General features: G+C 37.6%; 2 protein-coding genes and 1 pseudogene across 2 annotated transcripts; 1 reads left to right on the top strand and 2 right to left on the bottom strand.

Moving 5' to 3' along the window:
• The first annotated feature begins 3,149 nt into the window (after positions 1–3,149).
• LOC122328351 (transcription factor HES-5-like) lies at positions 3,150–12,890 on the top strand. The gene is made up of 3 exons (XM_043224001.1): positions 3,150–3,243; positions 3,346–3,752; positions 12,388–12,890. The coding sequence occupies exons 1-3, from the start codon at positions 3,184–3,186 to the stop codon at positions 12,389–12,391; spliced, it is 471 nt and encodes a 156-aa protein (XP_043079936.1). The 5' UTR covers positions 3,150–3,183; the 3' UTR covers positions 12,392–12,890.
• Positions 5,218–6,451, bottom strand: LOC122328353 (annotated as a pseudogene).
• On the bottom strand, positions 8,801–10,240 carry LOC122328350 (transcription factor HES-5-like). The gene is made up of 2 exons (XM_043224000.1): positions 10,133–10,240; positions 8,801–10,030 (listed from the first exon to the last, which is right to left on the bottom strand). The coding sequence occupies exons 1-2, from the start codon at positions 10,190–10,192 to the stop codon at positions 9,620–9,622; spliced, it is 471 nt and encodes a 156-aa protein (XP_043079935.1). The 5' UTR covers positions 10,193–10,240; the 3' UTR covers positions 8,801–9,619.
• Positions 12,891–14,352: the final 1,462 nt, after the last annotated feature.

Below are 14,352 nucleotides of genomic sequence, written 5' to 3'. Positions count from 1 at the left end.
ATTCTTCTTGCTTTAAGCATACGCTTAGTTCATTTTGTTTTTGTTTTTCACGTTGGATCTCGAGTAAATACATCTGATTTTAAAGATTGATTTAATTATTTGTTTAGGGAAACACAAAAATACTAGGTTCCTACAACATTTGATGCAATTATTTTATGAATTAAATACATTCTAATGGGATTAATTCATTTGTCCTTTGGTCTAGTTTTGCCACTTTATTACTAAATTCTAATATGAAAAATATATATCATTTAGTAAAGCAACGGTGCAAATAATACACATAAAATGTGTTTTTATTAATAAAAGATTTTTATTTTCAGTCAAACATGAAATTTGAGTAATCAAGACTAACATAATCTCTTGCATAAACAGCATACAAGACATTCCTTTTTATTAAGGAATATAGTTATAATTTTAAACTCATAATTCAGCATATGCTTAATGCTGAACAGGATTTTTTAAAAATCGCATCACAGCAATTACCTACAATTGTTGATATTACAACAAATCCCAATAAGATCCATTTTCACGGACCGATAAAAAAAATACCCCTAGGGCAGCATTCATTTCCGTTCATTTTCCATTTTAGTCTTTACAAAAGACTTTTCTTCATTAATATACTGCTGGAAGAAAAAAGCCTCCATTTCAAGTAGACAGGGTGCGTTCAGTTCGTCGCTTCTTTCAGCAGACCAGATTTTAGCAAATGCATTTCCATCTCTTCCACAGGCACTGCTTCTCGTCACTGAAAACACAAAGGAGCCACATCTTCTGCTGAGCCTGGTAATAAGCGAAGTGTCTCCCTCGAATACTTGGAGTATCCATTGTGGAAGAGCAAGGTCTTCTTTGGGGTGAAGAAAGAGACCGTTTTCCCCCAAAGGTCAGTGGGAGAGACACCACTGTGCAGCCGCTGCTCCAGAACACCCACGATCTGCTCCACGCCGTTTGAACATTTCCTCTCCAGACTCAGAATTTTACACCTAAGACGCAAGAAAACATTTACACGAGTTACATTCAGTTCAGAAGCTCGAAGACAACCATCTCAATAACTTCATGCCACGAGCGCTTGTTAGCTTACGTTTTCTGCAGATCTCTCATGATGAAGGACCGGGTCGCTCCTCGGTGTGAAGTGAAGTGAGAAGTGAAATGCATTGACTTTTCTCTTCCCCTTGGGTTGAATTTATATGCAGCCTCGCTGAATTTAATGAGATGTAAGTTCTCACACTTTTTAGCCAATCGGAAAACTGCAATACGACAATAGCGCAAGAGAGGATTGTTTAAATAATTAATGCCAAAGCCCTAAAAAGCAAATGAGCAGGTGGGTTTTATTTTGTCTGTCAGTCAAGGACTGAACGAGCAGCAGTGAGCGTGTGAATTAGCATTGACCTCATTCATGCCGTCAGTGTGGGAATGTGCACTCAAACATCTGTCTAGAAATACTACAAGAAAGCAAAAGTCGAGAGCAGAGAGATTTAACGTTTAGAAAGTTAACATCAAATATTTAATTCATTGGTTATATCTATTTGTGGTTTGTAGCTTTTATTTTAACCCAAAATAAAAGTTGCTAGAAATATAACTTTTTCCTATGTTATGTATTGATTATTTATTACACAGTAGTCTGTATTTCAAGTGGATCACTAAAGTGCATCAAAGTTTTGATGAACAACTTTGATCAAATGTTGACTATTTTACATACTTATATTACTATTTATTAAATATAGTGGTGGATTGTTTTGCTTATAACGCTATAACAAGTAAAACACAACATAAAAGGATTTTGTAAAGATGATAATGTAGACACTCAATATCAATCAATTTTTATTCGCATTTAGTTTCAATACATTTTTAAATGTATCACATTAAACATGTGTTTAGTTATTGCTGTTTAATATAAATATTTATTATATAAATATGTATTAAGTATGCAATGATGGGTGATTCTACAAAAGTTGACACGAACCTGATGCATATAATAATTTTATTCACACCTGCAATGTTTTTTTTTTTTTAAGTTTTAATAAATGCATGAACCCATGCTAAAAAAATTTTTTTAACTGAATATTAGATTAATTGCTGCGTTATGGCAGAATTCTGTGTCATTAACAAAAAAAAGCGGTTAGAATGAGCAGATGATGTTATCTGATACGGCCTGTGCTGTACACTCCAGGGCTGGGACGCTGTTGTTTAAGGGTGGTAATTGAGCGATGCCTCCAGATGGTGTTGTGAGAACAGTGAGCGCTGGGAAGTGGGAGGCAGGGTCACTCTGACATTGTGTAATGGGCCACGCTTCTTTTATCAGTGGGATCAATGTCAGTGAATAAGTGTGGGAAGCCGTGCTGCACAAGCGCTCCCAGATTCTCGCTGAGAGGAGCGTGTGACCGAGAGTCGCCAGCAGACAGCAGGCCAGACAGCTGGAAGTGCCTTAAGTATGTGTGGAGAGAGTGTGCCAAGACAGAAGTGTGCTGCCCAGACCTCATAAAGCTGAGAGGAAAAGAGCCTGCACACACTTCAGGCTTATTTTAGTATTTTAGTAGCCATGGCCTAAGCTTGAAAAAGAGTAACTAAATAAATAAATGTTAAATTATCTTTATATATTTGTTATATTAATTGTTACATTTATATGTTATATTTATATTTTGATGTTGCTTTTATGTGAAACATCGTAATTATACATAGAATGATAACTAAATAACTAACTAAATAACTGTATATATATATATATGTGGCACAATTATTTTCCTTTGAATAATTTGCAAAACATACTGTATATACCTTGAGGCTCATGTCTAACTCTCGAGAGACAACAGGACAATTTTGGGTCTTGTGTGAAGAACACAATAAACTGCTCTTAAAAGACAGAAGCAACTCGCAGTCACTTAGATCACTTTACGAGGTCACAAATTTCCCACATTCACAGGCCACTAGCTGATTCAGTCTTCATCCCTCTTAAACGCCCCTCCACCTGCTCCCCAGAGATGCCTCATTGTGTCGGAGCAATAAGGGCTTCAGCAGCCATGTGGCAGCCCAAACGCTCCCATTGGCTGCAGACTGTGAGAACCTCCAGCAAACTCCAGACTCACACATTCATATGGAGATTGGGGAGTATAAATAGAGGGAGAGGAGAGAGAGAGTTGAGCACAGATCTCATCCGATCCTGACGGAGAACTGAACACAAGACACACAGCCATGGCTCCTACAATCACTGGATCGATCATCAGCAGAGAACAGCTTCCTCTCACAAACAAGGTAAATATTCAACATCTCATATCTCGCACCACAGAATCATATATTCTTCAGAGATATAAACATGTGGACCGGAGTTTCTAAATGTTTTTGTTGTTTCCTCAGCTGAGAAAGCCAATAGTGGAGAAGATCCGCAGAGAACGAATCAACAGCAGCATCGAGAAGCTCAAGTCTCTTCTGGGTCAAGAGTTCCTGAAGCAACAGCCCGACTCCAGACAGGAGAAAGCTGATATCCTGGAGATGACGCTGGATTTCTTGAGACGCCAGCAGCGCTCCCAGAGTCCCTCGGCGTGCGGCTCTCCTGCAGCTCGTGACGGACGCTCCAGATGTGTGCAGGAGGCCGTCAGCTTCCTGTCTCAGTGTCCAGTGCAGACGGAGTCCCACAGAAGACTGCTGAAGCACTTCCTGCACACGCAGCCCTGCACAGAGAACAAGACACGAGTGCCTCAGATCAGTCCAGCGGCCGCTCAGAGCAGCGGCAAAGAGCAGACTCTGGCGCTCTGGAGACCCTGGTAGAGATTTAGCAGACAGAATTCATAATGTCAGTCTGAGATTGGCATGGACTGAAATTCAAACGTAGGAATTGATTTCCGCTCTCCTGCTTTTGCAGGACCTTTAATCTGCTTTCAGAGAAAGCTTGTGTTTCACTCAAACTGTATGATCGGTGATATTTGACCAGAATCTACAGAATCATTTGCTGTGTAAAATGATTGCTACATTTTTGACATTTCATATTTAGAGAAAAGTTCAAGTCTGATTCAGACGTTTGAGCTCCTTTAGCTCTTTCACCCATATTGGGTTTATTCTCTCTGCATCTAAAGGATGATGACGCTGCTTTCATTTACTGAGAGCTTTTTGTTATATTTCTGTTGTTTCAAACAGATCTAATTCTTCTCTTATTATATGAGAAATATTTCTTCATTTGAAGGATATTTTATTGTGTGTTTAAAGCACAAATTATTGTTTTTATTAATGTTGCATGTGTTTACATGAATGAGACGTTTCCCCTGTAAAGGGCGGTGGTTTATTGTCACTGTTAGTGATTTCTATTTTATTCTTTGTATTCAAAGTCAAGTTCTTACCTTCCTGAAAGGTGTGTTCTGCATTTGATTACTTCATATTGAAGTGCAACATGAAAATAAATTTTAAGAATATGATCTGTACAATGTTTTGACTGTTTTCTTCAATCAAAATAAATCACAGCACTTTTGCACAACATCAAGATGTTTTAATTGCTGTTTGGTCTATCTGCACATCATGCTCCATTTAAAAGTGATTACATTTAAACATGAAATATAATCCAAATATTTTCAGTGAGTTATCGGTCAAGTCACAGCTATACTCAAAGTGTATAAAATCTGTGAGTGGGGTGCTACCATTACATACACTTAAGGGACTATGTGCATTTACTAATATGCTCCCTTTATGAGCAAATAAGCTACAAAGATATAACCTATGTACAGGTAACAACCAGCTACCTCTATATTTTTTCTGAGAATTCTTATAATATGTTTGAATATAGTATGGTTTGCACTATGACTTGTTGACTGTTTAAATCTGAAAACCATATTTGCTGTGCAATGGAATGAGATTATGATGCAGTTGTCTCAAGAAATGAACTACTCTACACAAATATATATTTATTTATCCACTAACAAATCACACATGTGTATTGTAATCAAAAAATTCTGCTTTATCACTGTTTGATTAAACTCAAGTCTGAGATGGATGTTGAGTGCTCATTGTGAGGAAAGTGCATTCATTTTCATTAAACTACTGCAGCTAATGTACTAAAAGCTCAGTATTATGGCAAGAATAAATTGCAAACTAGACCTGATTAGAGACACTGTCTGAAGTACATACGCGTCTTGAATCACACCATTGAGTTTAAACTAAATAGATTTGAATAACTTTTAAAGTGTGCAAATGTGCTGTGGTGTGCTACTCCTGGACAAGGAATTCAGTGACAACAAGGGATTATAAGCAGATAAAGTGTATTTTTATTTTCTAGTTCAATATGAAGTAATGCACAGAAGACACCTTCACAGAAGGTAAAAACTTGATTTTGCAAATAAAAGACAAAATTTAAATCACTAACAGTGACAATACACAACTACCCTTTACAGGGGAAACGTCTCATTCATGTAAACACATGCAAACAATCATTTGTGCTTTAAACACACAATAAAATATCCTTCAAATGAAGAAATGTTTCTCATATAATAAGGGAAGAATTAGATCTGTTTGAAACAACAGAAATATAACAAAAAGCTCTCAGTAAATGAAAGCAGCGTCATCATCCTTTAGATGCAGAGAGAATAAACCCAATATGGGTGAAAGAGCTAAAGGAGCTCAAACGTCTGAATCAGACTTTTCTCTAAATATAAAATGTCAAAATTGTAGCAATCATTAAATGATTCATCACAGCAAATGATTCTGTAGATTCTGGTCAAATATCACCGATCATACAGTTTGAGTGAAACACAAGCTTTCTCTGAAAGCAGATTAAAGGTCCTGCAAAAGCAGGAGAGCGGAAATCAATTCCTACGTTTGAATTTCAGTCCATGCCAATCTCAGACTGACATTATGAATTCTGTCTGCTAAATCTCTACCAGGGTCTCCAGAGCGCCAGAGTCTGCTCTTTGCCGCTGCTCTGAGCGGCCGCTGGACTGATCTGAGGCACTCGTGTCTTGTTCTCTGTGCAGGGCTGCGTGTGCAGGAAGTGCTTCAGCAGTCTTCTGTGGGACTCCGTCTGCACTGGACACTGAGACAGGAAGCTGACGGCCTCCTGCACACATCTGGAGCGTCCGTCACGAGCTGCAGGAGAGCCGCACGAGGACTCTGGGAGCGCTGCTGGCGTCTCAAGAAATCCAGCGTCATCTCCAGGATATCAGCTTTCTCCTGTCTGGAGTCGGGCTGTTGCTTCAGGAACTCTTGACCCAGAAGAGACTTGAGCTTCTCGATGCTGCTGTTGATTCGTTCTCTGCGGATCTTCTCCACTATTGGCTTTCTCAGCTGAGGAAACAACAAAAACATTTAGGAACTCCGGTCCACATGTTTATATCTCTGAAGAATATATGATTCTGTGGTGCGAGATATGAGATGTTGAATATTTACCTTGTTTGTGAGAGGAAGCTGTTCTCTGCTGATGATCGATCCAGTGATTGTAGGAGCCATGGCTGTGTGTCTTGTGTTCAGTTCTCCGTCAGGATCGGATGAGATCTGTGCTCAACTCTCTCTCTCCTCTCCCTCTATTTATACTCCCCAATCTCCATATGAATGTGTGAGTCTGGAGTTTGCTGGAGGTTCTCACAGTCTGCAGCCAATGGGAGAGGACCAATGGCACAAGGAACAGAGGGCTGCCACATGCTAAATGACATGCTTACTGCTCAGGAAACAATAAGCATGTCTCTTGGGAGCAGGTGGAGGGGTGGGTGTTAGGGATGGAGAGTGTGTGAGAAAGTGGAGACCCTTCATTTAAAGCTTTATTTGTTGTGTGACACTGGGGTCATTTATTGACAAAGCACGTGCCATTAATAGTGGAACCTTCCCATGGCCAAAAAACAACACAACATATTTCAGTTTATTTCAACAGCAGGGGAATCAATTGATTCATCACAAGGTTTTATTTCTGGTGGATGTGCAAGTAACTTAATAATAACTGTATCTTTACAGTGAAATTCAGTGTTGTGTCCCTTTTCAAAATAAATTAGTGATTCTTATAAAGCAGGCAAGTGTGGACCCCTGGGGGTATTTAGACACGTTCCTGGAAGTACTTAGGTATTGGGGGTACTCTTGTTTAAAAAAAAAAAAAAATAAAAAAATAAAAAGAAAGAAAAAAATTAAAGAAAGAAAAAAACAACTAAAAGCAAAAATGAATAAACAAACTAATTGTAATTAATATAATTTTTGTTTAAGCATCATAGTGAAGTTTTTATATTTTACATAAATAATACTGATGACTGTATAATATTAATGCTAAAAAAAAATTACAAAATATAGGGGTACATAACAAAAAGGCTTGCAAAGCACAGGTATACACTACCAGTCAAATGCTTGTGATCAGTAAGTTTTTTCTTGAATTAAAAAAAAACAGAACTCTTATTAAGCAAACATGCATTAAATTGGACAAAAGTGAGGGAAAAGACTTCCTGTTTCAAAGAAATTTGGTTATTTTAATCATTCTATTTATCAAAGAATCTTGAGACAATGTATGACATTTTTATAAATATATTAAACAACAAAACTGTTTTAATCATTGATAATAAAAGGTTAATACATGTATTTTGATTATAAATTCAGCTTATTCATCACAGGAATATATTTTAAAATATACTGAAATAGAAAAAAAATATTTCACAATATTACTGCTTTTACTGTAATTTTGATCAAATGATTGCAGCTTGGCTAAACAGAAGACAGACTGCTAACTATTGAAAGGTAGGGGTAACGTGAAGTGATACACCTATGAGACAAAAAGTAGGAATTGCAAAGTATTTCTCTTTAGTCATGACTCTAAAATTCACATAGAACAACCGTAATTTAAAATAGCATTGCGTTTCCGACTCAAACATAAAACATTCAATCTTTTTTTCTCTGTTTTATAAAAATGCCTGAAACATTCCAGGAGTACTCTCCAAATGCTCTAAATATGTCTTTCAGTAATTAAGACTAATGCTAATGATTCAGTAGAATCTGTCCCGTGGGTCTCTGTTGAAGTTCTTATGGCCATGTGCTGAATTGTTCTTAATGAAACAAACTATTGTTGAGTTCTTTGAATGGGCAGAGTGTGGGAAAACTCCGGGGAATGGAGTCACAGTTCAGCTTTACTTCATCAGTCAGGCTTCACACAGAGACAGTCCTCTATTGTCTCCTTATCAGTGTAGATTGCTATGTAATGGGCTTTGGGTTATTACGCAAAAACAAAGTTTTGTGTGACACAGACTATGTTCTATATTCTGCCGTCACTGTATTTTAACATGTATATTTATTCACTGTGAGAACTATGTAAGTTGCACCTGCAAGGAACAAAATGTGTAGGAATTTACTTCTCAAGTAATTACTGTAAATATGCACACTTTCTGAGAGTCAGGTTCACCGATTAAACCTACGCTATTTTAATATCTTTAAAAAACAAAATACACTTTTAACATTTTTAAATTGATCTGATTCTCAAGACAATTCTTGAACTTTTAAACCTGAAAAATACTGTACTAAGAGGATTAGAGTTTTTGATGAGACTGTACTATTCAGACAAAATTTACTCCAAAAATATGAAGCATATAGGGTAACACCTTAGAATATATAACACTTGTTAACTACTAACTACGACTTGTTTTTCAATGAAAAAGTTTGCTGCTTATTAATAGTTAGTAGGGTAGTTTTTTCAGTTTAGTTATTAGGTAGGATTAAGGATGTAGAATAAGGCATTAACATGTACCTAATTACTTAAGCACTAACAATCTAATATTCTAGTAATATACATGCTAATAAGCAACTAATAGGTCCAACCATAAATTGTTACCGAATGTGGTTATACAAAACATAACACCAAAGAAAATCTCTGATTGTACAATTTATTTGTCATAAGCAATATGATTGCTGCTCTTCATATGTGAGTAAATCTGACACCGAACATTTACAAACAAATGAACAAAGCAGTAACATCAGTAACAATATGTCAATACATATTTTCACACACATGAATAACTCATGTTATTATATCTGAAGTTTTCTTTAACTGGGAAGAAACTAACAATGTCACAGACATTGAAAATGGTTAAGCCAGTGCAATGTGCAATGCAAGACACCTTCACAGAAGGTACAAACTTGAGCTTGAATACAAAGAATAACTTGAAATCACTAACAGTGATGATAAAAAAATGCCCTTTACAGGGGAAACGTCTCATTCATGTAAACACATGCAAACAATCATTTGTGCTTTAAACACACAATTAAATCATTCCTTCAAATAACAAAAAATGTTTCTCATATAATAAGAGAAGAATTAGATCTGTTTGAAACAACAGAAATATAACAAAAAGCTCTCAGTAAATGAAAGCAGCGTCATCATCCTTTAGATGCAGAGAGAATAAACCCAATATGGGTGAAAGAGCTAAAGGAGCTCAAACGTCTGAATCAGACTTGAACTTTTCTCTAAATATGAAATGTCAAAAATGTAGCAATCATTTTACACAGCAAATGATTCTGTAGATTCTGGTCAAATATCACCGATCATACAGTTTGAGTGAAACACAAGCTTTCTCTGAAAGCAGATTAAAGGTCCTGCAAAAGCAGGAGAGCGGAAATCAATTCCTACGTTTGAATTTCAGTCCATGCCAATCTCAGACTGACATTATGAATTCTGTCTGCTAAATCTCTACCAGGGTCTCCAGAGCGCCAGAGTCTGCTCTTTGCCGCTGCTCTGAGCGGCCGCTGGACTGATCTGAGGCACTCGTGTCTTGTTCTCTGTGCAGGGCTGCGTGTGCAGGAAGTGCTTCAGCAGTCTTCTGTGGGACTCCGTCTGCACTGGACACTGAGACAGGAAGCTGACGGCCTCCTGCACACATCTGGAGCGTCCGTCACGAGCTGCAGGAGAGCCGCACGCCGAGGGACTCTGGGAGCGCTGCTGGCGTCTCAAGAAATCCAGCGTCATCTCCAGGATATCAGCTTTCTCCTGTCTGGAGTCGGGCTGTTGCTTCAGGAACTCTTGACCCAGAAGAGACTTGAGCTTCTCGATGCTGCTGTTGATTCGTTCTCTCCGGATCTTCTCCACTATTGGCTTTCTCAGCTGAGGAAACAACAAAAACATTTAGGAACTCCGGTCCACATGTTTATATCTCTGAAGAATATATGATTCTGTGGTGCGAGATATGAGATGTTGAATATTTACCTTGTTTGTGAGAGGAAGCTGTTCTCTGCTGATGATCGATCCAGTGATTGTAGGAGCCATGGCTGTGTGTCTTGTGTTCAGTTCTCCGTCAGGATCGGATGAGATCTGTGCTCAACTCTCTCTCTCCTCTCCCTCTATTTATACTCCCCAATCTCCATATGAATGTGTGAGTCTGGAGTTTGCTGGAGGTTCTCACAGTCTGCAGCCAATGGGAGCGTTGGAAAGTCTCAAAGGAGCAGAGGGCTGCCACATGCTCACTGAGGCATTTATTGCACGAGAAACAATGAGCTTGTCTCTGACAGGCAGGTGGAGAGGGATGTATTACAGGGAGGAAGTTTGTGAGAAAGTGGAAACCCCTTTTGAAGTCTTATCTGATGCTGAGAAGCCAGAAAAAGAGCATGTGCCATTTTAATGTCTGGGACCACTAGTGAAAACACTTATTTTTACTTAAATTAAAAATAATAATAATAATACTTATATTGGCACATAAAAGAGATTATATTAAAATTAAATTAGCTGTTTAATTGATCAATTTCATCAGGGAATTAACTTATTTGACAAGTGACCTGTTATGTAGAATCTAAACATTTTATGCAAACAAATTGTAAATGTTAATGTTTAATAGATTTTTTGTTTTTTAAAAAACAAATGTTTCGTTTTAGTTTTGAAAACAATTATTGGAACAATATCCAGTCAGTACCTGTTGCAAATAAAAAAAGCATTTTTTCAAAGCATCAAACATTTTGCTGAATAGTTTCTGGTTTAATCAGCAGTGTTAACATTTTCTAACATGACAGATAATTAAAAGATTTACTTAATATTTTTTGGGAAGAGAAAAAACAGGACAGCAATTTGATAGTATGGTGCCACAGGTTTACTCTTTCAGATGCAGTTCAGATGTCTTGGAGGTGATGTAGCTTAGGACTGGGACTGCACTTTCCACAGCTTTCCCACAGTCTGCCCATTCATCAGAGATGAATAGAAGTGTGCCTTGCTGCAGGCAATTAGACATGTCGTCAAGGGACTCTATAGAAACCTCACAGGGGTGTTTATGACACTGTCCCTAATTGAGATGGGCATTTGTTTGCTTGTATAGATTCATACTTAAAAGTAAGAATTCATTAAATGCATTTGAAAAATTGTACGAACCCACAATTTTCCAAATGTTTTTCACATAGTAATTGAAGATGATTTTGGTTATGATTAGTAGTTGATTATATATTGGCAGGAAAATAAATGTTCAACTTTTTAAACCGTTTATTATCCTTATAATTGTATTTGAATTTTTATTTGAAATCACTATTAATACAGATATTCAGTAATTTTAGGAATAAGGGAGAAATTTTGAACCCATTATTTTCATTGTAGGTCTTTCATATAAACAGCACGTGCTTTTGTGAGCAATTAATCCTAATGGTGAACAACAAGGCTGCACTTTCTCACACACTTTCCCACCCTCCACCTGCTCCCCAGAGATGCCTCATTGTGTCGGAGCAATAAGGGCTTCAGCAGCCATGTGGCAGCCCAAACGCTCCCATTGGCTGCAGACTGTGAGAACCTCCAGCAAACTCCAGACTCACACATTCATATGGAGATTGGGGAGTATAAATAGAGGGAGAGGAGAGAGAGAGTTGAGCACAGATCTCATCCGATCCTGACGGAGAACTGAACACAAGACACACAGCCATGGCTCCTACAATCACTGGATCGATCATCAGCAGAGAACAGCTTCCTCTCACAAACAAGGTAAATATTCAACATCTCATATCTCGCACCACAGAATCATATATTCTTCAGAGATATAAACATGTGGACCGGAGTTTCTAAATGTTTTTGTTGTTTCCTCAGCTGAGAAAGCCAATAGTGGAGAAGATCCGCAGAGAACGAATCAACAGCAGCATCGAGAAGCTCAAGTCTCTTCTGGGTCAAGAGTTCCTGAAGCAACAGCCCGACTCCAGACAGGAGAAAGCTGATATCCTGGAGATGACGCTGGATTTCTTGAGACGCCAGCAGCGCTCCCAGAGTCCCTCGGCGTGCGGCTCTCCTGCAGCTCGTGACGGACGCTCCAGATGTGTGCAGGAGGCCGTCAGCTTCCTGTCTCAGTGTCCAGTGCAGACGGAGTCCCACAGAAGACTGCTGAAGCACTTCCTGCACACGCAGCCCTGCACAGAGAACAAGACACGAGTGCCTCAGATCAGTCCAGCGGCCGCTCAGAGCAGCGGCAAAGAGCAGACTCTGGCGCTCTGGAGACCCTGGTAGAAGCAGTTCTATGTGAATGTGAACTACCACGATTTACTCTGTTTTTAGAGAACATGTTATTCGATATCTACTCTTTTATGAGAGAGCAATTGACTGTATTCCTATATTTGGATCAGATTGTATTTTTGCCATTGGCAAATTATGCTTCAAGCTAATTGAATCTGCTATGTTAGCAATTATATATCTCATACTGAGATGCAATATTGATATTCTATGAACATGATTCCTGATTCTAAATAGATCCAATGGATCTTGTGATTTTTTTAAACCTCTTGTTCTATTTTGAATATTTAAGTGTTGGTGTTGTAGATTTTATATAATCAACTATATGACCAACAAATTCTTTTATAAAGGTTATTTAAGTAACTGTGTTTTAAACAAGTGACTGATGTGTCTAACAATCAAGCAAACTGGTGGAAAAACAATGTTAAGCACAAAATGAAGATGCTGGATATCATCTGCAAATGTTTTATTAAAGAAATGTCTATTTTACATCTGATTTTCTTGTCAATGTGCTCATTCATTCACCTTCCTACCTTCACATATACACATTTCACTAACTTTTTGATTGCAACATATTTAGTTACATATTTGATATGCTAGCTCTTGATGTACAAGTGCATTGTTATCCGCTCAAGCAACAATTATCTCTTACCAAGAAACATTATAATCAGTTAGGATAGGTGGTATCCCTGTTAATCTTTATTTGATGGAAGCCAAATGTCACTTATGAACATTTAGGCCTACTGAGTAATCCATTATTTTGTAGAGGGAGGTCAAAATGGCAATTTTCACCTGAAATTCAGAGCCAAATTAAAGGGGGTTAAAATTACCTCAGAAAGATGGCAGCACCATTATGTTACTGTCACACAGAGGCTGGTAGGTCTATTAGTAAAATCTGTTGACTTTTGGCTGTCTATTGGCTGTCTTGTCAATGGTGACCATTCACAAAATGGCAAAAAAGCACATTTCAGGTTTTTCACCAAAGATTGCGGGCCTGTAACCCCAAAAGTACTAAAGATATCTTAATGCTCTTTTGGATAGCTGGTCTTTACAAACTTTCCCTTTGGGGTCTTTTTAAGGCAATATTTTGTTTAGTTCCAGAGGTACTGCAATTTCAATATGGCTCCAGCAGTAAATTGTTAAACTGTACACATTTTCAGCGGTCAAAAACTAAACGTGGGTCAGTTTTGAAATATGACACTTATTTTCTTTAAGAGAAAAGTATGTTTAAACTAGAAATGTGTCTTGTTTTCTTCTGTTAAAGTAACTATATTGAACATAACACTCTGCAGCTCTGTAGTCTATTTGTAAGATTCTGTATTGGAATCAGCTTCAGAGATATTTAGAACTTTGTTCATTTTAACAGCTTCTAGATCTGACATAAGTTCAGATACGCATTATATCTAAACTTATCGAAAAGCTTATTAAAGACTAGAATCTAAAGTTTCAGACATGCAACCATACAAATAATATTTATTGGACTGTGTATAATTTAACAATTTATTCCTGGAGCCATATTGAAATGGCAGTATCTCTTGGACTGAGAAATAAAAGACCTTTAAAGTGAATTTGCCAAAAGGAGCATGTAATCTTTTAGGCTTTCATCACTATACATGTTTATCTTTCTACATCATCAAAACCAAACATTTTAACAGGGACCTCTTTTGGGGTTGATAAGGGAATGTCTCTATATTGTTTGGTACTTGAAATAAAAGAAAAGAGAAATGAAATACACGAACAAACTTAGAATTAGTAATTCTAGACTTAGAATTAGTAAGAATTTCTCGGTTTGCACTGATTTGAAAACTCCTGGGAAAGTCCTAAAAGTGTTTGAACAGTGTCTGAAGTCCAGATGGTCTCGCTACGTCTTAGGTCCCCCACTAATAAAGAGAGTTCAAACACCGTGACTAATGTGATGTGTAACAAGACACACTTCTTTTGTTTCCTTACTGTGGGCA

This window comes from Puntigrus tetrazona, chromosome 23 (genome assembly GCF_018831695.1).
Source record: "Puntigrus tetrazona isolate hp1 chromosome 23, ASM1883169v1, whole genome shotgun sequence".
Lineage (NCBI taxonomy): Eukaryota > Metazoa > Chordata > Actinopteri > Cypriniformes > Cyprinidae > Puntigrus > Puntigrus tetrazona.
This window is presented reverse-complemented; position numbering and strand designations above follow the sequence as displayed.

What these genes read in the sequence shown, in the direction of transcription:
- LOC122328351 (XM_043224001.1), top strand. Translation starts at nt 3,184, where the DNA reads ATGGCTCCTACAATCACTGGATCGATCATCAGCAGAGAACAGCTTCCT. An exon ending in AGCTTCCTCTCACAAACAAG is followed by an intron (nt 3,244 to 3,345) that starts GTAAATATTCAA and finishes TTGTTTCCTCAG; the next exon opens with CTGAGAAAGCCAATAGTGGA.
- LOC122328350 (XM_043224000.1), bottom strand. Translation starts at nt 10,192, where the DNA reads ATGGCTCCTACAATCACTGGATCGATCATCAGCAGAGAACAGCTTCCT. An exon ending in AGCTTCCTCTCACAAACAAG is followed by an intron (nt 10,031 to 10,132) that starts GTAAATATTCAA and finishes TTGTTTCCTCAG; the next exon opens with CTGAGAAAGCCAATAGTGGA.